At 39.2% G+C, this 27,500-nt stretch overlaps 2 protein-coding genes across 11 annotated transcripts in view; both read left to right on the top strand.

The window, feature by feature from the left end:
* Positions 1 to 15,006, top strand: part of LOC143026329 (solute carrier family 15 member 4-like) — a 26,960-nt gene extending 11,954 nt beyond the window's left edge. For 8 of the 9 annotated variants that reach the window (XM_076186534.1, XM_076186528.1, XM_076186533.1 and 5 more), the window contains 11 exons: positions 191 to 288; positions 2,395 to 2,547; positions 4,027 to 4,165; positions 4,593 to 4,755; positions 5,509 to 5,671; positions 6,159 to 6,309; positions 8,448 to 8,546; positions 9,119 to 9,245; positions 11,079 to 11,160; positions 12,431 to 12,555; positions 12,697 to 15,006. In XM_076186534.1, coding sequence (XP_076042649.1) covers positions 191 to 288; positions 2,395 to 2,547; positions 4,027 to 4,165; positions 4,593 to 4,755; positions 5,509 to 5,671; positions 6,159 to 6,309; positions 8,448 to 8,546; positions 9,119 to 9,245; positions 11,079 to 11,160; positions 12,431 to 12,555; positions 12,697 to 13,166 — 1,770 coding nt within the window. In that variant the 3' untranslated portion in view covers positions 13,167 to 15,006. Of the gene's footprint in view, positions 1 to 190; positions 289 to 2,394; positions 2,548 to 4,022; positions 4,166 to 4,592; positions 4,756 to 5,508; positions 5,672 to 6,158; positions 6,310 to 8,447; positions 8,547 to 9,118; positions 9,246 to 11,078; positions 11,161 to 12,430; positions 12,556 to 12,696 lie in introns of all 9 variants that reach the window. The other variant, XM_076186532.1, reaches the window with a different exon arrangement.
* Positions 15,007 to 25,403: 10,397 nt separating this feature from the next.
* LOC143026328 (chymotrypsin BI-like) overlaps positions 25,404 to 27,500 on the top strand; it is a 5,267-nt gene continuing 3,170 nt past the window's right edge. For both annotated transcript variants that reach the window (XM_076186527.1, XM_076186526.1), the window contains exons 1-2: positions 25,404 to 25,549; positions 26,200 to 26,344. In XM_076186527.1, coding sequence (XP_076042642.1) covers positions 25,502 to 25,549; positions 26,200 to 26,344 — 193 coding nt within the window. In that variant the 5' untranslated portion in view covers positions 25,404 to 25,501. The remainder of the gene's footprint in view (positions 25,550 to 26,199; positions 26,345 to 27,500) is intronic.

Genomic DNA, 27,500 nt, shown 5'->3' with positions numbered 1-27,500 from the left:
GTATTAGTTCCTTTGTCGATAGATCTTCACTCATTTTTTTAGATGTCTGTATTTCTGAAAAAGGCAGTGAGTTGCCCAGGATTGAAAGAAAATAATGAGTCAAAGAGTCCTTATGTCACAGATGTGCAAAATGCAAATACACAGAAATGATATCAGTTATTTTACTCTATTTTCTACTTTCTACCCGAAGGGTCCGTGGGATGGCTCTGAAGCATGGAACACCCTGGAAGCTATGAATGCTGTGTTTGTTCTTGCAGCAGTGTCCTATATGTCCGCTCTACTTGGAGGGTAAGTACTTTGCAGACTTTTCCCATCCCCTGGCCCTCCTTCTTACACTGTTCCTCTGTCCTTTCTCACGCCAACCCCCTATCCAGTTGCCTTTTTTTTTTTTTTTTTTTTTTTTTTCTTTCTCTTTCTTTCTTTCTTTCTCCCCCTTCCTTCTCTCATATCTTCCCTTGTCCTTAGCCTTATTTCCTTTATCCCATTCCCTTAAGGGATATTGACAACATATGGACCTCACAGAAGACACTGAATACCTCATCCTACAAAGCCCTTCTTTAGCCTTACCCAGACAACAGCACCGTATTTCTTCCTTGAGTGACTCGTGTGCTAATATGATGGCTGTTACACATAACCAGGGCAATGAATTGATTGACGCTTCAGTGCAGTATTGTCCTCAAGGACAGAAATATGGGTTATCATTGACAAAAGACAGAGCTCCCTTCTCCTCCCTCCCATCCTCCTACAGGTTATCATTGACTAAAGACCGTATTCCCTTCTCCTCCCTCCCATCCTCCCTTTACCTCCTATTATCCCTTCCCTTTTTTCTCATTTCCTTCCACCCTCCCTCTCCCCATCATCCTTCCACCCCTATTTCCTCCTTCCTGTCCTCCTTCCTTCTCTTCTTTACCTTCCTATCTTTTCATCTATCCATCATTCCCCCTACTCCATATACATCCCTTCTTCTCTCCATTTCCTTCCTTCCTTCCCACTCTCACTGCACCATGTTACCCTCCATTCTTCTTCATTATTGTACCACAGGTACAGAGGAACATGCCTAAAATTAAATTTATTTATATTACATGTACATACATATACAAATGGCTTTTTCCCTGTTACAAGGGAGGTAGCCAAAGGCAAAGGCACAAATCCACTCCCACCCATTTCATTCCTATTCATCACCCCTCCCTCCCTCTTTTCTTGGCTCCCTACATGGTCAGGTTTAATTGAAAGTACTGATACAGAACTTTATTAAGTGCATAGATTACATAATCAAGATAGTATAGAAGAGAGATAAGATACTAGTATGTTGACAGTGAAAGTATATGTGCACATCTCTCTCTCTCTCTCTCTCTCTCTCTCTCTCTCTCTCTCTCTCTCTCTCTCTCTCTCTCTCTCTCTCTCTCTCTCTCTCTCTCTCTCTCTCTCTCTCTCTCTCTCTCTCTCTCTCTCTCTCTCTCTCTCTCTCTCCAGATAAATTGTTTACTCATTGAAATTCATTTCCTATTATTCTCAAAGCTTCATTGTAAAGGCCAAAGTCTCAGATAGCCCTCTACATGAGCAAGCTGTCTGTGCAGAGTGTAGCTTTTAAACTTGTACGCAAATAAAATAAATTTAATTATCCTTCTCATCTTGACAGCTTGGACATGAAAGGTCACCTTGTCTCCCCACTGAACTGCTTTGGTCAAAGGCAAGGCAGCAAAGCACAGCTCTTCCACAGCAGGGCCAAAGAGGCAAATCTTCTCCCATGAAATGTTGAGATGCATTTTTACTCTTGACTGCATAGGTAATATGTAATCAGTACTTCAGAGACTTTGGGGCACCCCCACAGACCAAAGTCACACGTGATGTCAGAGTCAAATTTTCTCCCATGAAATGTTGAGATGCATTTTTACTTTTGCTGCTCACCTTCGACTCTCAGTTTCCCTGCAAAGGAATGAGGGTGAAAGGTCACCATTTAAATGTAGCGACTTGCCCTGTTGTGGATGTACTGTCTTGCTGCATTGCTTCTGATCCAAGCAGTGGGTGGGAAAAAAGGACGACCCTTCATCCACAAGGAACTAAGATAGAAGGGAAACAAATGGGTGACGGATGGGAATAGAATGGGCCAGGATGGATGGATGGATGGTTATCTCTCTTATGAGGGTAAAAGATCCTCTTGGTATGCAGATAGATAAAGAGATTTTCCTGTATTGCAGTGGGGAATAAGGATGCTGCCAATGTTCCCTTGCATGTCTTCAGAAGGCAACTAAAGAGTGAGGTGATGAGGCAACTATCTCTCCACAAGTTTCTTCTGTGAAGAATCACAGTACATGCACAGTACATACATATAAGCAGCCACACAAATGGACACAGTTTGGGATATTTAATCTAAGATGGTTGTTTGGTGGGCAGGTACATTTCAGATGCTTGGCTTGGTCGTTTCAAGACTATGGTCCTGGGCTTCCTGATGTACATAGGTGGCTACATTCTGCTCACTCTCATCGCCAACAAGCAACTTCCTCGACAGATGTGCTCCTTTGGTCAACATTGCACTTTATCAAGTAAGTTAATGTCACAGAATTTGTTTTTGTATTTCCTTTTATGTAGAAAATTACTAAGGCCTGACAAAAGAAAAAATATTAAAAATAGAGAAGTGAAAATAGAATAAAACAAAAATATATTAGATAGAAATGAATAGAATTGTCCATTTATTGCATCCAAAGAATGTAAGGGAGACCATTTCCACTGAAGTCCTATTGATTGATTGAATGAATGAATGAATGATGCTCTTTTGATAAAAACTGATACACTTCTTTTTTTCACCCCAATGTTCTTTGATCAAAGTTCCTTAAATACTTTAGTGTCAGGGCTGGCCTTTTTGTAGTTGAAAATATCTTGCATTAATTGGAGTGAAATTTTGTAAAGTAGACCAACAAAATCATAATAAGTCAACAGACATCCCCCTCTTTATAATGCCCCCTTTTACCCTACCCATCCATCTCATCCTTGGTCGCTCCCTCATGTTCACTCACTCCACCTCTGCCTTCCACACCTCTTGTACTAATCTTTCTTCACTCATTCTTCCCATGTGTCATCCTAATACTCTTTCATCGACCCTATCTCTCAACTCCCTTTCCACCCCCACTCTCCTCCTTACCTACACATTTCTTACTCAGTCCAGCCTAGTATCTCCTGCCATACTTCTCAGGCATTTCATCTCAAACACATTTAAACTCTTTCTCTCTTATGTTCCATGTTTCTGCCCCATACAGTGCTTTTGGCACAATCACCTCTTCATACACTCTCCTCTTAGCATCTATTCCCAAATATCTATTTCTCAATATACTTTTTAATTCCCCAAGGCATTTACTTGCTTCCCTCAATCTACATTCTACCTCCACTCCTCCCTTTCCCACCACATTTTCCCTTGTAAAGTGGAACTATACAGGCACTCCTCCAGTCCTCCGGCACTCTACCCTCTCTCCAGCAAACATTAAATAACCTCACCAGCCAGTCCACCATCACTATACCTTAACTGCCTTCACTTCATCCTTCCTTATTTCTCCTCCATTTTCCTCACTCCTCACTCATTTTCTTAGCATTTCCCACTGCAACTATCTTTCCCTCCCTATCCTCCTTCACATTTAGCAACTCCGTAAAATATTCTGCCCATTTTCCCCTTACTGCCTTCTCTTCCATTATCATCTCTCCATCTGCACCTTTTACCTTTTATATATATATATATATATATATATATATATATATATATATATATTCATATATATATATATATATGTGCTGAAGAAATCATGTTTACACATGTGATTCAGTTATGCAGAAAAACCACTAGGAAAATAACAGAAAGGAGACCGAGCCCTTTCATCTGTTCAGACATTTTCTGAATAGACGGAAGCGCTTGGTCTCCTTTCTGTTATTTTCCTAGTGGTTTTTCTGCCTATATATATATATATATATATATGAATTTTATAACTTTAATGCCAATATTAAAGTATACATAACTTTCCATATTATGTGTGCAGATAGCACAGATTGTGATGGCCTCATTGAGATGGAGGATAGGGCAGGAGCTCCATGCAAAACTGCCGTGTATGTGGCCATCACAGTTGTTGGTCTCGGTGTTGGGACTGTTAAGAGCAACATAGCACCTTTTGGGGCTGAACAGGTAAATATTGCAACTTGTTTCTGATTGTACTTCTATACTTCTATTTCATTATATAATTTTATCATAGTCTTTTAGTTCAGTAAGCTTCATAGTATTCCAAGTATCAATCATGTACAAGTTACCAAGTGATGAGTTAGATGTCAAGGTTAGTGATATACTATTATGCAGTGTTATCTGGAGGAGCCGAAGTAAGATCTTTTAAGAAATGGAGAATCCGATGAGAGTTGAGATGGAAAGCTCAGTTGGCCTATATAGCCAGGTAGCTGAATGATGCCATTGATTTTGGATGGTCTCGTTATAAAAGTTGAATGTTGAAAGAGTCTTTGTACCAGATGCCAAGGCTGTAAATCCACATATGAAATTGAAGCGAGTCTTAAGACTTTCATGGAATGCATCTTTCGTTCTAATGATACATGTTTCATGACAGTTACGGACAGGAAATCCTCAGCGGATGCGATCTTTCTTCAATTGGTTCTACTGGTGCATCAACTTCGGGAGCTTGGTGGGTGTCAGTGCCATCAGCTATATTGAGCAAGACTGTCCTGGCATCTGCAGCAATGGATTCTACTGTGGCTACCTCATTGCTACCAGTGAGTCATTTTTATTAAAAGTGTTACTGATTTGCTTGAATCTTTTCAATTCTATGAAAGAAGCAAGTAAATCAGTTTTATTCCCTGCTTGTGTTTTCCATAATAATAAAGTTATACATACATATATACATATATACATATATATATATATATATATATATATATATATATATATATATATATATATATATATATATATATATATATATATATATATATGACACACAGGAAACCCACAGTCGGAGAAAATAAACTTCGAATAAAGAAGAATCCTATATTTCGGCTATCAACTGTAGCCCTCTTCAGTTGATAGCCGAAATATAGGATTCTTCTTTATTCGAAGTTTATTTTCTCCGACTGTGGGTTTCCTGTGTCATTTACAAATGTGCTACTACATTTCTGTTTAGAAATATATATATACTGTATATATATATATATACTGTATATATATATATATATATATATATATATATATATATATATATATATATATATATATATATATATATATATGTGGAAAAAGAGATAGCATATATGGTGGATGAAAGAGTAAGATTTCACTTTTTTCTCTCAACCTCTTGAATAGCGGTCGAAGGAAGGAAAAAGCATAAACTAGATGCCTACATATCGCTACTCCAAAGAATCTAGAAAAGATATTCCACTTGAGTGTTATTTGTGTAATAGAATTGAATTTTGAACAGTTTATTTTGTGGGATTTTTGACATCATAGTTTTCTCTGTTTTTGGTACACAGTCTGCCTGGGAGTGTCCCTGACATTGTTTGTCGTGTTCTACCCGTGCTACTACTGTGCCAGACCTGAGGGCAGTATCATGGGCAACGTGGCACGCATCATCTGGGAGGCCACAAAGGCTCAAGTTCAGCATTGGAGATCTCCCAGACCTAACAATGCTCTCAAGTAGGTGGTGCTACATGTTTTATGTATCTCAGTACAGTCAGATATTGTCGATACCTGTAAATGAAAGAATCAAAGAGAAAGATGATTAGGTGTGAACAGGGAGGAGGAACATGGGTAATAGGTGTTGGGAAACTGAGTAAAAATGCAAAGGCAAATGAACATGAAAGACATACGAAGGAGAGGTGGGATGAATGAAATGGCACAGAAATTGGAGAGAATGGAAAAAAGTGGGAGAAGTGAGGTAACAACAAAAGAGATGGTTCACAGATTGTGCTATATGAGAGGGATTGGATTGGGAGAAGAGGAGCTGACTGGTGGAGTGAGGAAAGCTTGTATTTACGTAGTTGTATATTGTGGGAGGAGAGCTATGCTTGTAGTGACCCACAGTTGTATCTTTCCGCATCCAGTTTTTTCTTAAAATCATGTAAATTTTTAGCACTCACTATTTAAGTATTAATGTGCCTCTTGTTCATTTCCTTTTTTCAAGCCCCTTACATCTAGAACCACAGTTCCTGGACCGGGCCAAGGTGCGTTATGGTGGCTCCTTCCACGAATCTGCTGTGGATGATGTCAGATCCTTGGGAAAGCTGTTTGTGGTGTTCATAGCATTGATTCCCTATTGGCTAGTGTATTTCCAGGTAGGTAACACCATGTCAACCGGATCATTCTTGTGTAATAAAATATGTTTTTTCATATTCATATGTGTGTACATATATATGTATATATATACAGAGGGAAGGGAGAGGGCAAGAGATAGTTATTAGTGGTTTTGAGTGGATTGTAGATACAGTCCAAAGGGATTTCTCCATGACTTATCTGCAAGAAAGGAAGAAGGCAGGTGTGCATGAAGAATGCCTGTGTATGGATGATATTTTGACACAGCCCAAAGGAATTTTCTCCCTGTCTTCTCTCTTTTCTATGCCTGTCAAGCAAGAAAGAGAAAGAGCAAGGGATGGGAGAGGGGGTTGTGTGTGGGTGATATTTTGACACAGCCTGAAGGGATTTTTCCCTATCTTCTCTAATTTCTGCATGAGGGAGTGGAGAGGGGAGACACCATGTAATTGAAGCAGCCTTGCTGTGAATATGCTGTGCCTTGCTGCATTGCCTCTGACCCAGGCAGTGGGTGGGAGACAGGGATGACCTGTCATCCATGAGGCACCGAGATGAGAGGAGGGCAAGGGTGGTGGAATGGGTGGGAGTGGGTGCATGCCTTTTGAGTTAGGTACCTCCCTTATTAGGGGGAAGAAGCACTTGGGATAGAGATAGATTCTCCATTTTACTCATGGATGGATGAGTAGGAAGGGTCACCTTATAATGAAGTGGTGGGGGTGAACTAACTTCAACTGTCGGGCCCCTGCTATTGAGGTGCTGCGTCTTGCTGCATTGCCTCTGACCCAGGCAGTGAGTGGGGATCAGGGATGGCTCTTCATCCACAAAAGGCTAAGATAAAATGGAAAACAAATGAATGTTGGATGAGTGAAGGGTGGGTGCATGCCTTGGCTGGCCACCTCCCTTATAAGGTGGAAGAGGCCTTTTGGTACATACGTGTATGTATGCCTTGACGTGCCCACCCTCTTGTAAGGGGAAGAAGGCCCTTTTGACACGTATGCATTTCCACACATTCTGCAGTAGCTTTATTCTGGTGAATATGGTTATGGTAGTTAACCAAAACATTTTCAAATATACATATCACTTGAACTGTAATTAGTTATGATGATGAAAGTTGTATGTGTACAAGTTGTAACCATAGTATGTTGTATTTAAATGTATGTAGCAATGGTTTGATCATTTTAATTTTGTATTGGGAATACTGTATTAGTTCTGGAAGTGGTGTTTAGGTGCTGGTGTAAGGTTAGATTAGGCTGAGGTTTATGAAAGGTAACTATAGTCAACTTCCAGGAGGTGCCAAGATAGGAAGGAGGGTGGAGGGGAGTGGAATATATGGGAAATGAAATGGGTGGGAGTGATTTCTGTGCCTTTTTCTTTTTGGCTACCCCCGGTGTAAAGGGGAAAAGGCCTTTGGTATATGTATGTATGTAACTATAGTCAACTTGATTTATGGGATTTTTATTGAGGCAGTCTGTATTCTAAGGGATTCTATATTCAAAAAGTCTGCAGCACGAAAATTACTTTTTGAATGTGGAATACCTTAAGATGTGGAGTCTCTTAGATACGAAATCCCTTAAATTGAATTCAAGGGCAAGGGTCATCTAAAGCAATTACAGTAAGTCCTCGTTATATGGTACATGTGAGTTCCTGAAAAGCTTACCGCAAATTGAAATTACTGTATACCGAACCCATTATAACATGTAATAATAGGATATGGCAGATGTACCTTCTCCCTGTTCTTTCCTCTTCAAAATATCTAGCGGATACCGTGTCTGTGAATTTTTCTTACCGTAAATAGAATTGAGGTGCTCAGATGAGAGGAAGGGTGGGAGGGGTGTGGAGTGTATTTAGGGATGAAATGGGTGGGAGTGTTTTTATGCCTTTCCCTTTTTGGCTACCTCCCTTGGAAGGGGGAAAAAGCCTTGGTATATGTATGTATGTAATTACCAAATATACTGTGAATTTACTGGATAGAGAATTACCGTATAAGGAGGACTCACTGTACTGTTAGATAGGAAAATGCACACTTAGATTATACCCCCCTCTTTTATATATATATATATATATATATGATAGATAACATTCCTGGCTTAAAATGAGAACCTATTGTATAATGATCTCAAGTATGATAATTATGAAGACTCATAGTAGGGTTTCTCTCCCACAGATGGATTCCAGCTTCCAAATCCAGGGTCTTCACATGCGTTTTTCTTTCTACTCGAGCAATGGCACTGGACCTGTTGGACCCTCAGAAGGAGAATTCAGCGTAAGTCATCCAGTAGCAAGTTTTTCTACAATGTTTCTTCTCATGTACTAACACAATATTAGCCTAGCAACAGACACCAATTGCCCTAGATGCAGCCACTGTACAAAAGACACAAAGCTTGTTTTACTATACTGTCCTACAATCACTCTTTTCTGACAATACCACAGCATCTCTTCACTTAGTGATTTCTGTCTCATTTTATTCACTTGAAGGTAGGACCCTGTGCTGAAGAGGTTCGTGTACTTTAATGTATGTGCTGTTACATGCAAAGTGAGGTGGGAGGGGAGCATCTTTGCTTCTCCTACTCACTACCTTCATCATAAGCATCCATTTTACTCCCTCTAGCTATAACAACATAAACATAGAAACAAAGAGAAATAACCACACTGCAAGATACATATCTAAAAATAGAATTAACATGTATTTCTTGAAATAGGTAATCATGAAGAATATGCTAATTTTTTTTCTAAAGGTATACTTGCCTTTGGTGATTTGTTGTAGTTGATGATACAAGAATTTGCATCCAGAATAAAGAGATACAGCACTGAAGAAGCTCAATCCTATCTTTTCAGGTTCCTGCTGCATGGCTCACGCTGTTCAACCAGCTGTTCTTGGTGGCAGCCATTCCGATCCTTACCAGCTTGCTGTACCCCCGTCTGGATCGTGCGGGTATCCGTGTCTCTATGCTCTTTAGAATTGGTGAGTCTTGTTGTTGGAGTAGATTGTAATGTAGATTTTAATAGCTGTTGTTTCTTCACTTTGTGAGGGATAAGTGATATCGGCAGTGTATATATATATATATATATATATATATTTCTAAACAGAAATGTAGTAGCACATTTGTGTGATATATATATATATATATATATATATGTTGTCAGTGTATTTGGGCAGGAGTTTTTCTCTAATGCATGTTTCATTAAAAGTGATGGCTAGTTGTGCATTAATAATTTTCTTAAAGGTATTTTCCATATACCTTATTATGGATTTGTGTTCCTTAAGAAGGAAATTTATGACTTGGCTGTATGTAGTCATATTAGCTAGATCGCGATTTCAGGTTTAAGACCCTTCTTCAGTAGCTATAGGGATAAGAATTAATCCGAAGATTCTAGTAAAGATCTAAGTTTTATACTAGAGTTCCAATACTTGCTAATCACTGGGGGAGGTCACCTAGTATTACGGGCAGGGACGAAATGTCACGTGCGCTAGGGAGCCTCCGGGTTTTGTTGTGGCAGAATGTGGCATGCTTATGTTTATAGCGTTTTGTCTCGTAGTTGGATGAGTAGTTGGACGAGTGACAAAAACATGTGGACAAGGGGCCTGAATACATTCATACCATAAATAAAGGGATGCTTGCTGGCCAAGCAGCAGGTTAGGGCATCACTACTTGCAATGAAGGTTGAGGTGATGGTGATTCAAACTCTGCCACTGGCGAGTTGGACCAAGGGCATAGTTCATTAAATTCCATGATGCAAAGTCTTCTGTAATGGGCACTGTCCAAGCCTCCAGATAGGGCGGGAGTTTCTTGATATTAAACCGAAAGATATTAATGTGTTAAACAAATACTCCTGTACTGGGATATTGGCTGCTGTCACATTTTATCCTTATATGTTTGAAGACGAAACTTCACACACAGAAGAATGCTAAACTTTTTTTTTTTTTTCCCTTCTTCTTCTTCTTCCATTGCTCTCCATTTTTGTCATCCTTATTAAATCTCCCCCTTACCACAACTTCACCTTGTCATAGAAAGTGACAAAGAGTGGAGTGAGAAGACTAGGGAACTCCCCCTTCTATATCCTCCACTTAGGAGTTGAGAAGTGCCTTGACCCAGCCACTTCCCATACAAGAGGTGAAAACTTGTTTGTACATATACCACACTGGAGTATGCATTCAATACATTAGGGAGTTAAGGGGCACCCCTATGGACCAGAGCCACATTGCATTTTGTCTGTTACATCTCCACTTGTGGAGGAATACTGGAAGGGGAGCAGAGAGTGTTGGTGAATTATGTAGCAATGTCTAAGTAGCCCTTTCTCCATTACAAAGGGAATGACAGAGTTGGAGCATAGACCCATTTCATACACATGAAAACCAATTTCACCTCTTTCCCATATTAGCACCTTGTGGATGATAGGTTATTCCTATCTCCTTCCACACTGCTTTGGTCATTCTTGATTTCCAGAATACAAAGAGAATATGCTTAAATATTGCATAGAACATAAGAATGAAGGAGACTGCAAGAGACCATAAGGCTTACACTAGGCAGCTCCGTATCCATCACCACCCATCATCCCCATCCATAAAGTTGTCTAATCATTTCTTAAAACAACTGATAGTTTCAGCGCTTACTACATGGTTACTAAGTCTATTCCATTCATCGACCACCCTATTAGTAAACCAATTCTTGCCTATTTCCTTCTTAAATCTAAAAAATATAAAAGTTTCAGGTCATGAAAATCAAAGAATTCTTTATATTAGTTTGTGTGGTTCAATGTAATTATTATATGATGTTATCATTCATTTATCACCCAGGACTTGGAATGCTGTTCAGTCTCCTGGCCGTCATGAGTGCAGGAGGCTTGGAATCCTATCGCACGTATCTTTGGAGGAATGAGTAAGTTCTCTCTTCTATCTTAAGTGTAGTGTCATCTGCAAACAACAACTGGCTCATCTCCCACTTCTCTCCACTTTTGCTCTCCAACTCTAAAACCCCAATATAGCAATCTTATGATTATGTCCCACAGCACTTCATCATTATATACATTGAACAACTTATTTAACTTGAAACAATTTCACTTTGTCTACCTTTTCACACAAGGAAAACTGAAAACTAGCCTAGTGACTGGTCCCCAACTTTGCTACTTTAAGCTAGTGATATAGAAACTGCTGTACATTAATACAATACAGACAGCAGTCCTATGTTTCTTCCCAGAAAGATCTAAGGGAGGACCCCAGGACACTTTACCAGCCATTGATGGGAGATTTAGGTCCTCAGTCAGTGAAACTTAAGGCTATCTTTAAATAGCAAGAGGCTCATCCAACACCCATTTGTTCCCCTTAAATAAGAAATATGTATATAATAATAATAATAATTAATTAATTAAATAGATAAAAAAGATAAAATAGATAAAAAAAAAAAAATTGCTTCGTGTGGATGAAAGGCCATCTTTGCCCCCATCCATTGTCTGGGTCAGAGGCAGTGGAGCAAGACACTGAGGACACATCACATCTACAGCAGAGCCTGAAAACTGAAGCTAGTTTACCCTCACCACTTCATTTATAAGGCATACATACATATACCAACAGCCTTTTCCCCCATACAAGGAAGGTAGCCAAAATCAAAGGCATAAATCCACTCCCACCCATTTCATTCCCACATACAGTACTACACTCCCATTCACCATCCCTCCCTCCCTTTTTTCTTGGCTCCTCCTGGATGATGGGTCATCCCTGCATCTCGTCCACTGCCCAAGGTCAGAAGTAATGTAGTAAGACACAGCACATCCACAGCAAGGCCGCTTCATTTAATTGGCAACCCCCTCTCCATTCCTTCATGCAGAAAAAAAAGAAGGCTGGGAGAAATCCCTCCAGGCTGGATAAAAAAATAATTCACACACACTTCCTTCACCCCCCCCCCATCCATTTACAAGGCAACTGTTATCATTGTTAACAACACCTATATTCCTTTTAATTGGATCTACAAGAAGACTTGCTTTAACTGCTCTATCTGATTGGCTGGAGATGTTCTTGTGAAATGTGTACAAGTTCTGTTACACCAACTGAAACAGTGTATGGTCAAATTTAGATAAATTTAGGTTTAACAATTTGTGTGATGGAGAAAATTTAAGCGAATAACTTGAATAATGCATTTTTTGCATTTACAGCAATTCAACACACATTGAGCAGTTAGTGGGCAATGTAACCTACAATGCTGTGAACATCAGCATATTCTTACAAGTTCCTCAATATATGCTTGTGGGAGCTGCGGAAGCATTTGCAAGCATTGCAGGTAAGTCTATCATTAATGTTATTACGCAGGTGTGTGTGAGAGAGAGAGAGAGAGGGAGGAAGATACACCTAAGTATGCATTATATGAGCTAAGTCTTATTATTTAGATGTTGTATTTACTTTTGAATTTTTCTCTAATCAGGTTTGGAGTTTGCATATTCAGCAGCCCCACGTACCTTCCAAGGGATGATTATGGGTCTTTTCTACACCATGGAGGGAATCGGATCTTTGCTTGGCACAGTCCTGTTACAAGCTGTTGGTCCCTTCTGGTTCAGTAACAAAACTGATTTTGGCAACATCAATGACAACCATATGGACTTTTACCTCTACTTCCTGGGAGTCATCCAGTTCATTACCCTCTGTATCTACTGTGTCACCTTGTACATGCAGAGGTTTAGTTTGCAGCCTTTAGCATTGCCACAGACCCCAGGAGACAGCAGTACCTCTGTAGGTGGAAGGTTTTATGTCGACCCAGCACAGGACTGTGAACGGAACCCCATGACCGATTCAATTGAAGAAGAGGAAGAAGAGAACGAAGAGGAAGAGGAGAGGGAGGAAGAACATAACCTTCCTTCCTCCAGTTCGCAAGATACAAAGCCATTACTTACCTAACCTTGGCCATAAGTGATTTTTTTTTCCATTTCATTTTATAGGTAACAGGGAACACAAAGTGCAATGTTGCTGTGAGGACAGCAGCAGTGTTCAAAGACTTTCGTGAACCAAACCCCAGATCATATGTATATTCATGAATACTGTACCAAATGTAGCATGCCTTTCGTTTATGTATATAGTGATTTGTTAACTTCATCTCATTTCCCAATCTGACACACCTAATTTTAGTATTTTGTAATCATATTTCACAATGCCAATCGATAATAATTACAACATGAATATATATATATAGTTTAATTCTATTGTTTGAATTATTAAATCAGTATACATATTGAATGTAGATGCAGTACTATATTCACAGCTGATCTGATAATTATTCTTGCATGGTCCAGACTTCAGTACATAATTCCAGTCACTTGTCCTTCACAAGTCCTTTGCATTTGATCACATATAAATTGTGGCCATTGACTGTCACATTGCACACTAAAAATAGTTTTATCTATTCAGAATCTCTAAAATTCTGAAGTCTACAGTATTCATACCTTAGTTCCAAAATCTGGGAAATTGTGGACACCACAATCACTTTCTAATATTGTCATATTTATATTTCTTTTTAGTTAATGTATTGGAAATTTCTGATTTTTAGAGATTCAGAAGAGAGAACTCTGTGTACAATGTGTATAACTGAAGTTAGAATTAATTTCTTATTATTTCAATTAGATATGAGTTTCATCTATTTTGAATTAACTCTTTTCATTAGATATTAATTTAGATTTCCGAGTTTGGAAAGTGAATTGACCAATCTTATACTCAAGTAGATATAACTGGTCTGAACTATTAAAGATTTGAAGAATATGTGGTGCTGTTTTGGGTTGTATATATATATATAGAGGCAAAGTATACCTCACTGCATTGAATGCTTGTAACACTCGTTCACTTGACCTTTAAGAAGGTTCTCATCATTACGAGTGCAGAAGACGATTTTAGTGTGCAATATGAGGATGGCTAAGATTTGCGAAGAGGAAGTTCAGCATGTTCAGTATTTCTATGGAAAATGTGATTTGCTTGGCCAGTCACTCAATCAGTTCATTGCCCTGGCTCTGTCTTGCTAAAGACCAATGATCCCATGGAAACTGACCTTAGCCGTGTCCACATTCTGAAGATGAACTAGGTATGTGTCCCCAGTGGACCTTTGCATGAGGTCTTGCCTTGAATTGAATGAAATCATGTAGTGTTAACAAGAACCAAATCTTAGCCAAGTATCGTCATAGCAAAAAGATGAACTGAGATAGCCTTTACCCTGTCAGTTTAAGGTCTTATCCTTAACTGAAGAGAATTGTTTGGCATCAGTTAAACAAAATGTGTTAATGGTATCTTTGTATACATACCAAAAGGCTTCCCCCACTATATAAGGGGATTGGCCAAGTCTAAGCATATACCTACCCAACACCCATCCAAACCCTTTTATCATCCCTCCCATCTTGGCACCTCATGGGTGAAGGGTCATCCCTGTCCTCTGCCACAGTGCTCAGGTCTTAAGCAGTGCAGTGAGACAGAGTACTTCCACAGCTGGACCCAACAAGGGCAGATTTACCCCCCCCCCCCCCCACTGCTTTATCATATGGTGACACACACACACACATACACACACTTTGCATATGCTTACCTCATTCACTCAGAAAGATCACTGGAGCAGGCAAAAGCATCCCTCAATAAGATAGTCATTATTGTAAAAAAAAAAATAAGATAAAAATAGTTGTAATGATAAATAAATGACAAATCTATGATGTACAGAAGACGAGGATCCTCTGAATATCACACAACAGAAGGAGTTTATGAAGAAGTATTAAGGTCCTTAGAGTCCAATGAATTTTAGATTACTCACATTTTCAATTTCCAGTGTTGTGTTTTATCAAGATTTTCTGATCGTTGGAGGTGAAATTATCACATACCCTCCCATTTCCAATTATTAAAGACAATAATGTACGAGAAGCCCTTTCCCCCTTATAAGGAGCAAGAAACAGAACTCCTTTTCAAACTATAATTGCCTCACAACATATAAATTTTCATACTATTTCGTAAGTAATAAATACCACTCGTATCCTTGGGAGCAGTATCACACTGAAGAGGTGGTACAGGAGAGATTGAAGGATGGTAGCAGAACTGAAGGATTTTGCAAGATAGTGATCACATTTTTGAGTGGGGATTGGTCATCAGTCATAAAAAAAAATGCTGAACGACTTGATCCATGGGGATATCTCCAAGACCCAAACTTATTGACCTCATAACATCCAATCAAATACCCATACAGTGACCCTCTGTCATGACACATATATATATTCTCATGACTTAAGAATACTATACTGCTAAATGTACTCATTCTCTGTTAGCTAAACCTACACCATGAACCTACAAGTCCTCAAAGTCAAGGACAACCTCGACATGAGAGGCACACAAACACTTGCTGCAGCCACCACAAACACATCACACCCGCTACACTACATAGCAGAACACCCACACACACCAAGAAACATTAAAACAACACCCAAAGACCTGTATCACACACAGATACTCTCTTCTCTTCCTCCACAACCACCAAATACCAGCCTCCAGAAACATATTCATAATCATATCACTCACCGCTCCATTAACACACTGAAAGACAACACACTGCTGCATGCCAGACCCCCTGATATCCACCCTTCTGAATCCTCTCTCCAACGAAAGGACAGAGTCCACCTGGCCACACTGCGGTGCGGCCACCACCCAGCACTTCTAAGCTACCAGAAGAGGCTGGATGACTGCATTGTGAACAGCTGCCCAGGATGTAACACTTCACCCCATACCATACAACACATAATGGAAGACTGCATTATACACAATCATGCATGCACACAGCACAACATACACTCTATAAAGGATTTGTGGGAAAACCCAGTTTCGGCTGTGGCATTCCTTGGGGAGACGGGACTGCTCGGACAGACAGTCTAGGGAACGACAACAACAACAACAACCTACAATACCTCTTGGTTGTAGCACAATATTGTCCCTAAGATTAGAAACTGGTGAACTATTGGTGGTAGTACATATTTACTTACCTAATAAAAGGGCTGGCAGAGTCCCAGCACACCCATATCAGGAACAAATTAAACTCGTTTAACCCCCCCCCCCCTTCCCATCTCCGTATTTTGGGGATGAAGGACTACCAAGGCCCCAGCAACAATGCTTGGATCAAAACCAATGCAAGGAGGCACATCTCTTCCACAGTAGGACCCAACAATGGCTGCTGGTGTGCTCAAACTATTTCACCGTATGCCAACTACCCTCCTCATTTGTTAGAAGAAATTATGCAGCAGAGGAGAGGAACATCCTTTTAAACCATGCCATCCCCTTACAGATTTCCTCCACCCCTATCTTTTTCACTCTTTCATCCCATTCTTTGTGCATCAAAAGTCTCCCTCTCCCTTGCTCCAGCTATCCACCCCATTCTCAGTGCTCCACTCAAGTTTAATCCATTCGCATCCACTTTCCACACACCCCGTTTATAGTTTCTTTCTCACTCATTCTCTCCACATGCCCAAACTATCTTAGCACTCTGATCCATCATATCCAATAGTTCTCATTCCATCTTTATTCTTTGCCCCACCTCCACATTTCTCACTCCATACAATATGTACCTCAAATGAAGGATGACCACTTGTCCTTCTAGATTTATGAAAAGAAATCTCAGACAAATGATGCTCAATGCTTTTTGAGATAATCTATTATCTAAGAGATACAATATGTGTATGTCAGAATTACTGAATTTGTTTGAAGAACAGCAAGTTTCTTGGGAAATCCTAGTTTAAAGCCAAGACGTTAAAGCATACATATACCAAATGTTTTTTTCTCCCTTGCAAGGGAGGTAGCCAAAGTCAAAAGGCATAATTCCACTCCCACCCATTTCATCCCCCCTCCCTCCCTCTCATCTTGCCTCCTCCTGGATGACAGGTCATACCTGTATCTCGCAAATATACCTAATGATAAATATGTTCTTTCACACGTGAGCAGTAGGTTTTTGTGTATCATCTTGCACCATACATAATATTTTTTAACACACTTAAGGTTTCCATACTTTTTTGGTGATTTGAACATGGGTTTTGTTTGTGGAATCTGAAATAATTGACCTAGGAACATGTGGTCATAATTAGAGTCTGAGAGTGCTGCAAAAAATCTGTGATAGGGTCTTGTAACAGCTGCATTTTTCTATTTTATTTTGTTTAATTTCACCTATTTTCCACTGTCAATTAATCAATCTGTTGACCCTGGTCTCTCTTACAGAAGACCCACAGCCATCCCACTCTGAACTAGCTAGGCACAAATGCCTTGTGTCAAAGCTCAGGTATTCAAGATAACCATTAGGCATATTTGTTATGGCATGGTGTTTTCATTTGGAAAAACTATTATTTACAATTCTAACTGTATGTTCCCAGTGGTTTGGCAATTGGTTGACATTGACTTCTGATACTGAGTGCACATGATGGATAGCATTTCATGGAAAACCTTTCACACATCATTAGCGTACCCATAGATAGTCATTTCCACTAGCTTAGTCAACTGCTTTGTGTTCCACTGCTTGCATGGAATGTGTATGCAATCTCTATTTTGTCAATGGCTGTGCATCTTGTAACAATAAATATAATTGTGGTATAAATTGTTTTCTTCCTTCCCAAATTGTGTAGCCACTTACGTGAATACACTTTTCCCTCTGTTTTATTTTAAGACCCATGACCTTCTCGGACACTGGTTCCCAGTGGGCATTACCACTTCCCTGGGAGTAGTGGAAAGATCTTGGAGTGGAGGGAATGACGGCAATGAGATAGCATTAAGAGCAAATGATAAATAACTTTTTATCTTTTACAAAACCTAAATGACAAAATATGTCATAAATATTAAGGTAAACGAACACATATGCAGTTTATAGAGGATAAAACTGACATAGGAATGATAAATGCAAAACTTTGTTACATAGTACAAAGTTGGAGTAGAAAATAAAAGTATTAAAGGGTGTGTGTTTGTATGTGCGTATGAGCTGAGGGTGTGGAGGGGCTCTAGGAATCCACCTGGAAGTGAAGAGATCGCTGGCATAGAAAGGTTTGGGAATCTTTGCTCTAGGTGGTGATGGTCAGTGATTTCTCTGAGATTTCAGTAAAATTTTGACAGCCATAACTCAATAGAAAAGAGGCCTCATCCAAGACAAAAGTAACTTTACACACTCCAAATGGCTATGAATAAAAAAATAAATAAATGAAAAAAAACAGCAAAATAGAATACATAAGACCTTCTATTGGAAAGGAATATTAAAATTCTGAACTTCGCTTTTGATACACACACGGCCTGCAGACCACACGTCAAAGATCTGACTCCAAAATCCAACAAAGAAATAAACCTACTAAAACAAATTACAAGTATTGGCTTTAGACAACAGAAGAAAACTAATTAATGTCTACAAACAGTTGATTAGAGCCACACTTGACTACACCCTCAAAACATACGACCAGCAAAGGTATGACGACGGTTCGATATTGTCCACAAAGATAAAGCTTCAATGACCTACTGGTCATAGCAACCAAGTTCATCTATAACCACACACTTGTAAGCTTGTGGTCATAATAATCTATCATCCCAGCGCTAAATGTTTCCTTCTAAACCTTTTCCTTCAAACTGCCATTATGGATCAACATTAAATCCTGCCTTCACACAGGTTATGGTGAAATCATTAGTCCTGTTTAAGGACTTAGTGAATAGAATAGTATGGACAAATGACAGTTGGACAAGTCGTGTGCATTAATTATGCCACAACAAGACAGTCAAGGAGTTTTAAATGGTAAATGAAACTTCAGAAATTTAGCAGAAAGGCGAGAGAGTAAAAGTTAAGTGATCAACAATCTTCTTTAAGTGCCCTCGTTCCAGTAGAAGTATAGTGAACCAGTAACGTGCACAGACATTGTAAGGGGCAGGTGCTTTGGGCTGGAAATTGGGCACTTCACTCTTTTGTATTATTCGTGTTTGACAACTATCCAGTCGGGTGCAACACCATTTTCCACATTATAATTTCTGAATGGTAAGAAATTGGAAAAAGCCTGTGGGAAATCCTTTTTCATTCATTTTTTTATATTTTTGTGAAAGTCATTTTTGGGGCACAGGGCAAAGGGGCAGATGCTCGGGCACCCCCAGCAGTGAACTTTCATGAAGCCGAGTGAGTGCGACTCCAAGGTCATATATCTAATGTAAAAATAAAACGAAAATAAACGAGTAAGTGAATTAATAAATTAACTTAGAAAACACATCTATATCTAATGAAACCCAGAAAGATAATCATAATTGATGGACAATATGTATTAACAGCCAGATAATACGTAACAAGAATCAGATAATTACAAATAAACGCAAACATTTAGTTATTTTCTTAAGTGACAATTGACGCGGAATGCGCTTTTAGCAGAAGTGGTCGTAAACAATGTCAAAATGTTTGAACGTTTCAAGTTATTCCGTCATTATTGACGTAACTGAGATGGATCTCCACAGAGGCTTCCTGAGGGACGATGCAGCCTCTGCATCTCACCACGTTGGCATAATCCTTTTTGGTAAGGTTGCATCTATGGTGAGAAATACACGTGAAGTGTTTCTTGGTATGTTGGAACGGCTGCGGTTGTGGATGAAGTCTGGAAACAGTGTAATCAGTTCGATCATACTGATTAGGTGCTAGCATATACATGCGACATTGATCTACCGTACTTGTGATGTTCGCTATTGTGGATATGGGATGGAAATAACATTATTACATTAAGGCGCTTGTATTGTAATTGTGTATAGAATGAGCACAGGATACCAAAAGTATATTTTTCAGTCCTACATGATATTCGCAGTATAGATTAGTGAGTGAAGTCGACTAAATAGGTTTTCTGCATCAGTTTCAACGTTTTAAATTTCCCGCTTTCCCAATGTAAACAATGTAATATTCATAACAATGTCCGTAGATTTCTTTGACGCCATCCGTCCCTCGACCAAGGCACTGGATTTCCTACGCTCTGGAATCACGTACGCGCGGTCGGTCACATGCAAAGCTCGGGAAGAAAAGTGGCTGAAATGATGTGCCACTTTCTCTGCCCAAATCACCGTTAGCGCCCTCTGGAGGAAATTGCGGCTGGCAACAGGTGCAGTCCCCCACCCCCAAGCCCAAACAACAGACGGAGCCGCTGGCGCAGCAATTTGCGGACCACTCTTCCACTGCACAACTCCTCCTCCCTGTAAGGCAGGAACTGCACCTGCTCCGACATGGTAGAGAGAATATGGTCCACACTACCATGGCACAAGCTGCCTTGATGGACTGTCCCTTTACACTCGAGCAATTCCGTCGGACTCGCAAGACGAGTGAGAATACTGTTTCGAGTAGTGACGGTATTCCTTACTCCTTCCTCAGGCAACTGAGGCTAGCTGGGATGCTGGTAGCACTGGCATTCATCAATGCTTTTTGGGAGGCGGGGCGACTTCCTGTGGAATGGAAAAAGGCGGATGTAGTGCCAATTTCCAAGCTCAGGGACCCACACAGCTACGGGTCCATATCCATGACGTCCTGCATTGACAAAACCACTGAACGGATGGTCGTCAGTATCTTCCTGTGATGTATAGGGCCCTTCCATCACAATATGTATTATTTTAAAAAGAATGTGGCAGCAACTGACTGTGTGGCAACCCTGTTTGATCTGGTCGGTAATCAGCCTGCCATTGTAGTGTTTCTGGATTTGGAAAAAGCATTCGAGTTAGCGAGCGCTTCTGCCATTCTTGCATCCTTGACTACCAAGGATGCCCAAGGCAGACTTTTGTCCTCACACCACAAGATGGAAAATGGGATCCCGCAGGGGAGCAAATTTAGTCCTACCCTCTTGAACGTGCTCACGGAGAACCTAGCTCTCCTCAATCTAGTTAGATTCTCTCACAATAAATTAGAAGAAATATCGTTTATGGAAATTTTGACAAAATACATCAGATGAATAACCTTAGAAAAATAAAACTAGGAAATATGATAAGTGATTAACAAAGAAATTACATAGAGAAAATAAATATTGCAAAAGGGAAAATAAAACAAGGCAGAAGATTGGTTAATTAGGAGGACAGGGTGTTGGAGCAGTGTCGATGCATCGACGAAGTCATCGACATAATTGATAGTTATGAAATTCCAGTTACGTAAAACCACGTTCTCGCACAGGCAGACACAAACAATTTAACTTTCTATTTTCTTGAACTATTTCTTTTATTCCGAGAGACAATATTGACTAAATTTTCTTCTATTAGACTTATACTGGAACTTAGTTTCAGTTTTATTATATATTCACTATTATCACAGTTTAGTAGGAATGAATGTTAAAAAAAACACTTGCTAGAACGGATTGGTATTAGCAATACTTGTAGTAAAGTTTTTGATACACGGTGTCAACAATAAAAGATAATGTGTCTAGCATATCGTTTAAAGGATAATTAGTTTTATCCAGTAGTAATTAGGCTAGTGATGCACCATTATGACATTTTCTTCAGAGAGATACGAGTATTCTGGTTCAAATTTCAAAGAGCCTTTCACAAACCAAGACTTAGACGGAATCAGAGAGATAACACAAAAAAAAAATAATAACCACCTTTCACCACAAAAGAGGTAAAAGGAGCCACAAAATCAATGAAAAATAACAGAAGCCCTGAAGAAGGTGGAATACGAGCGGAACAGCTGAAGTATGAAGGTAAGACAGCAACCTCAGAAATAGCACAAATCCTAAACGACACCTCAAAGACTGGAGAATATCCTGCTGGAATCAAAGATGGAATATCAATACCACTACAAAAGTCATGAAAGGAAAAAGCATCCCCGTCAATCCTACGATCAATCATCTTGTTATCCATGCCTAGAAAAAAATCTAACCATCTGCCTTATAAGAAGAATAGGAAACAAAATAGATGAGAACATACCGTTAGAAGAAGCAGCATACATTGTGGGCACAATAACCACTGAACACACCTTTGCATGTAAAATACTTGCAGAAAAATTCACAGGACTACAGCTTTTATATAACTATAGTGACTATGTCCAAAGGAGGAGAACTATAATAGAGGACCTAACTACTATACTAGATCCAGCAGAACTACATCTGATAAAACTACTAGTAAAGGGTGTAAAGTTAACAATCAGGATTGGGAATGAAACATCGAGCCCGTTCACCACCAAAATGGGAGTACCACAAGGAGACTGCCTCAGCCCAATTCTATTTACCCTATACCCGGTAAAGGCATTGGACGAGCAAACTGATCACTCATATGCCAAATCTTCAGACAACAAAAATTATCACATGAACCTATCCCCTGCACTAAAAGACCATACATACAATGCAACACCAGGTTATGACATAATCATAAGACAGGTGACATTGGATGGGGAGCCAGTAATAACAACTATAAAACTGGAAAATGAGAAAAACAATGTTATTCCAAAACTCAGACAAAGAGGACTAAAAATAAAATAAGCAAAAATAAATAAGAGAATGCATTATAACAAGAGGAGATGACAGAAGAAGGAAGTGTAAAATACTGGGAAGCCTTCTTGACACCAATGAAGACATCAAAAGAAGAAAGAAAAAACCCCAACAATCAATGCAATAAAGAAATTGAATCATATATTCAACAACAATAGAATCAGGGTAGAGCTCAAAATTAGAATTTTTAAACCTTGTGTAGAAAGGATTTTGCTATACAACTATGAGCTATGGACAGTCAACAAGACCACTGTCAACATTCATTCCACCAAGCTATAAGCACCAAATAGCCCACGAAAATATCAAATGAATGACTTTACAACGAAACAAATAAACAAAAATGGAGTGACATCATCAAGACTCGAAGAGGCTGATGGTACGGTCATCTTGAAAAAAAAATGCCTGAAGAGACGCCAGCTAAAACAGTACTACAAGAGGCAAGGTGAATCGTAAGGAGACCAAGAGGGGGCCTAGCAACAACATGGCTATCAACAATATAAAAAGACCCGAGAGGCTTGTCAGTAGTGGATGTCAGTTATCTAGACCACGACCGAAAAAAGTAGAGATAGGTAGTCGGAAGATCGAGAGGGATGCGTTCACCTAAAACCAATGCGTCATAGTAGTAGTAGGTTCATGATAATAGTCGGGATTACTCTCAAAAGACGATCAGAAACTCAATATCGCTGACGGAGTTGCCTGTTACACCACAGGACGCTTGAGTAGGTACATAAGTCATGACGTCATCAGAACTAACACCAAGAGAATGCTCTACAAACTAGCAGACGACGTATATTTTTGAGATAAGATATTTGTTTTAAACATTGTTCTCGTGAAAATAGATAACATTGCAAAAAAAAATGCTTAGTGCTTAGGCTACGTTATAGATCAAAACTTTGAGACAAAAATAAATCTAATTTTGATTCTCTTTCAGATCATCCCAATAGAACACAATGGATATCTATTCCTCACATCCCTCTGCTGTAGATTATGTTAGCTATGTCATCATTATTTATTTTTTTCAAAATAAACTTGTATAGTTACCTCTTACTAATTACGTTCTCTTTTTCATTCTCTTTGATTTCAGAAGGGGCTAACTATGGCGATTTTTTGTCAATTGTCATATACGTCTTTTGAGTATTACTCCCAGTAATGGGCATCAACTGGGAATAACTTCTGCGTTGTTTCTCATACTGTATAACATTACATTTATCATTGCATCACAAGTATCTAATGAGCGTAAGAAAATAGAATTGTAGTGCGCTAAATTAAAAGAGAGCCAAAAACAGTTCACTGGGATGATGCTTAGTGGAGGCCTACCATAAGGTGAGGGAGTTAGTATATTTAGTCTGAATTTTTGTGCGAACTTTCATCGTGACGCTTATTTCAGTTCACAATGAGAACGTGCCATAAAGGATTAAGTGCATAAGTCTTGAAGAAGATGCGTAATTTGTCACAAGAGGTTATTTTGACCTTATGAAATGATGGAAATTAAATTCATTTCGTAAATATAAATGAAATTCTGAAACCTTTGATCCTTTGATTAGATAAATTAACCCTCAGGGCGTTATAAATGTGATGACGGATAATAATGGCTTTTATACTCTATCATCAATTCAATTTTCTACAGACTGATCTTCCCCACCCACATAGAAAACAAATCAAAGAAAATTGCACATAAACGCACCTTAGTATATATATATATATATATATATGTATATATATATATATATATATATATATATATATATATATATATATATATATATATATGTTGATATGTTTATGTATACATTTATGAATATATATATATGTGCAAATATATGCACATACGTATGAATATGTGTACTGTATGTATATAGGCTACATATGGACATATGTATTTATATTAATTAATTTGTATATCCCATTCACACGCAGTGGGAAGTGAGAAACCCCTGGTGGGGCAAAGCCCTGTCAGTTGCTGTAAGCCGCTTTTTTTTTTCTTTTTCTTTTTTTTTTTTTTAACCGATGCTGGATTACCTCCCCGCCTGCCCATGACTGTCGGAACTCGGGAACCAACATAACAAGTCCGCTGTGGGTCCTGGGACTCGAACTCATGATCATCTGCTCATGAGTTCGAGATGATACCCATTGGGCCCTATAAGCAGAGGCGAATTGAGTGAACTTGAGGGAGACCGAGAATGAGGTGGATGGGTGGTGTAAAGTTTTGAATACAGGTGGAATGTCGGTCGAGCTGGGAAGAGAGAGTACAAAAGAAAAGGTAAATGGAAGACTGCGAATCGATATGATGAAGTGGTGAGTCGAAACCAGTTCCTGCTATCAAAGAGCTGTGCCTCGCTGCATTTCCTTTGACCCCCAAGCAGAGTGATGTGGGTCAGGAATGACGATTTATCCCAGAGATGTTGGGATGGGAGGAGGGGTTAAATGAATTCTAACTGCGCATAACATGTGTGTGTGTGTGTGTGTGTGTGTGTGTGTGTGTGTGTGTGTGTGTGTGTGTGTGTGAGAGAGAGAGAGAGAGAGAGATAAGGATACGAGGATTACATATAATGAGAAAAACTCTATTTTATCGTTGGTGTCTGCCAGACTTCTGATGAGGATTGCATATAATAAAAAAAAAAAAACGCTATCTTATCGCTAGTGCCTACCAGAGTTCTGACGAAAAAATAGTAAAAAATAATCGTAATGAGAAATGCAAAGTAAAATGCATTGTAGGAAGTAGATAGGTAATGTTATATTGAGTTATAAAGAGATGAAGGGAACTTTCAGTTCATTACCATGATCGGGAAAGTCGTCTTCATCCTCGCCGTCTGTCTAGCTGTCACGGTAAGTTCAGGGCCATGCTGGAAGTATTTTCTTTTTCTTTTTGGCTCCTTAGGTTGTTTACAATTCTTGGTTCATTATTTCGAAAAATCAACGCGTCTTCTTAGAGAAAAAAGTACAGTATATTCAAACGGAAATATCCGAACCAGGAATAATGGAAGTGCGATCAGACAGAGAAGTTATAAATATGTTTGGCACATCTTAGCTACCGATTACTCCCGAGAAACAATGATATTTGAAGTGCAAAAACGACTCCTTGAATGTCTCTTTTTATAAAATATAAGTTCCAGTGTGGTACTATTTGTGGGGGAAGGTGTTTTATTTCTGAAAGATGCAGACAGTATCAAGGAGAAAGTGAATCACGCAAATAATCTCCGCTTCACTTCAACCACCATTTAATAACGTTCATGTTGGGTTTGCGTGAGTATTCTGGTAACATCCAATATTAAGGCCTATTATTAGTGATTTCTACATCTACTTTTCTTCCCAAAAGCAAATGAATTTCCTAACCTTCTTGTCACATTTTCAAACATCAAAGTTCTAATGTTCTTTCACGACAAAACAAACACAAAGATTATTTTCATTGTGTCACCTTTTGCACTTCACCACTCGTGTACTCTCTTATTATATTGCTTCTGGTTCTGTCTTTGAAGCAAAGCGGCAACCCAGCCGTTGGCAAGCCTTGGACATGGAAACGTCGCTATCCGACTGCGTCCCCCAACATCCGGAATGTGTCTTTCAGCAAAATCTTCAGCGAAGAAGTCGAGATACCATACGTTCCCGGGACATGGACAGCAGGTGGGCTTTAGGATGCATTGAAAAAGTTAGGTTGTAATATGTTATCTAGAGTATGGAGACCAGGCATGTTGCAGAGAATTTTAAGTATGATATATCTCTATCTCGCTTACATATATACGAATGAACACACACACACACACAAACACACACACACACAATACAAGAATTTAAGAACAAACTTCATCTTGCGAGATACAAAAACGGGTCACCACGAGCATAGCTCCCCTTCCCGTAAAATACAGTTAGGTAAATACTAGGTAAATACACACACGCACGCACACACCACGCTACAAGACACAACAGCAAACTTGCACCCATCAGAAGGCCGAGGACTGACCATTACAAAAACAGCGCCATTCCGTCCATACTTTAGTGCACGCTATTTACTCAAATCAATCTATTCCTAAAATTAGCAAACTGTATATTGTCAGTGTAGCACTGTTATCTCAATAAATCTATTATCAGTTATCATTATTGTTATACACATGCACATTCACACACACACACACACACATACGAGCACACCGTTTCCTAATCATAGTGGGTAATGTAACACAGTACGTGATGCCCTTCTCTGCACACAGATTATTCCTTGCTATTCAGCATAAACCACAGTTTTAAAATCTCATTAATATTCTATGTAATTCTTCATACTCCATGTATTTCCTAAGCACTGAATGAAATCAGACTTACTTAATTCAAACACGACTCGATACTGCCGTAAAAGGCAAGTGTCAAACCGTTTCAATTACTATAGTCAGCGCAAGGAGAATTGGCCGATAAGGCGTGGCTAGGATATTTCCCGGTGTTGCCACATATGGGCATCCATGGCGAGAACGTGCGTGTGGATGCAATGTTTTCTGAATGCAGTGTGAGGGGGGCGGGGCCAGAGATTAGATGTAGTGGCAGCGTCGCTCTCGCATGCACATATGCCATATCTACACTTAAAGAAACGAAACCTTTGTATAGAAAACATTGCTTTGATTTTTATCTCAGTGGTGGTGTGTGACAAAAAATTATAATATAATCATATGAGGCAACATTATAAAATTATAAAATAGAATTATATAATAAAATAAAACTATAAAATGATTATATGTGGCACCACAGGGGAACTCCTAGTGGTCCGCCCTAACGGCCAGATCTCAGTGCATAG

The sequence above is a fragment of the Oratosquilla oratoria genome, chromosome 6 (genome assembly GCF_046742065.1).
Source record: "Oratosquilla oratoria isolate Oo_2021 chromosome 6, ASM4674206v1, whole genome shotgun sequence".
Taxonomy (NCBI): Eukaryota; Metazoa; Arthropoda; class Malacostraca; order Stomatopoda; family Squillidae; genus Oratosquilla; species Oratosquilla oratoria.
The sequence above is the reverse complement of the archived record's forward strand: the minus strand, read 5'-3'. Positions and strand labels throughout refer to the sequence as shown.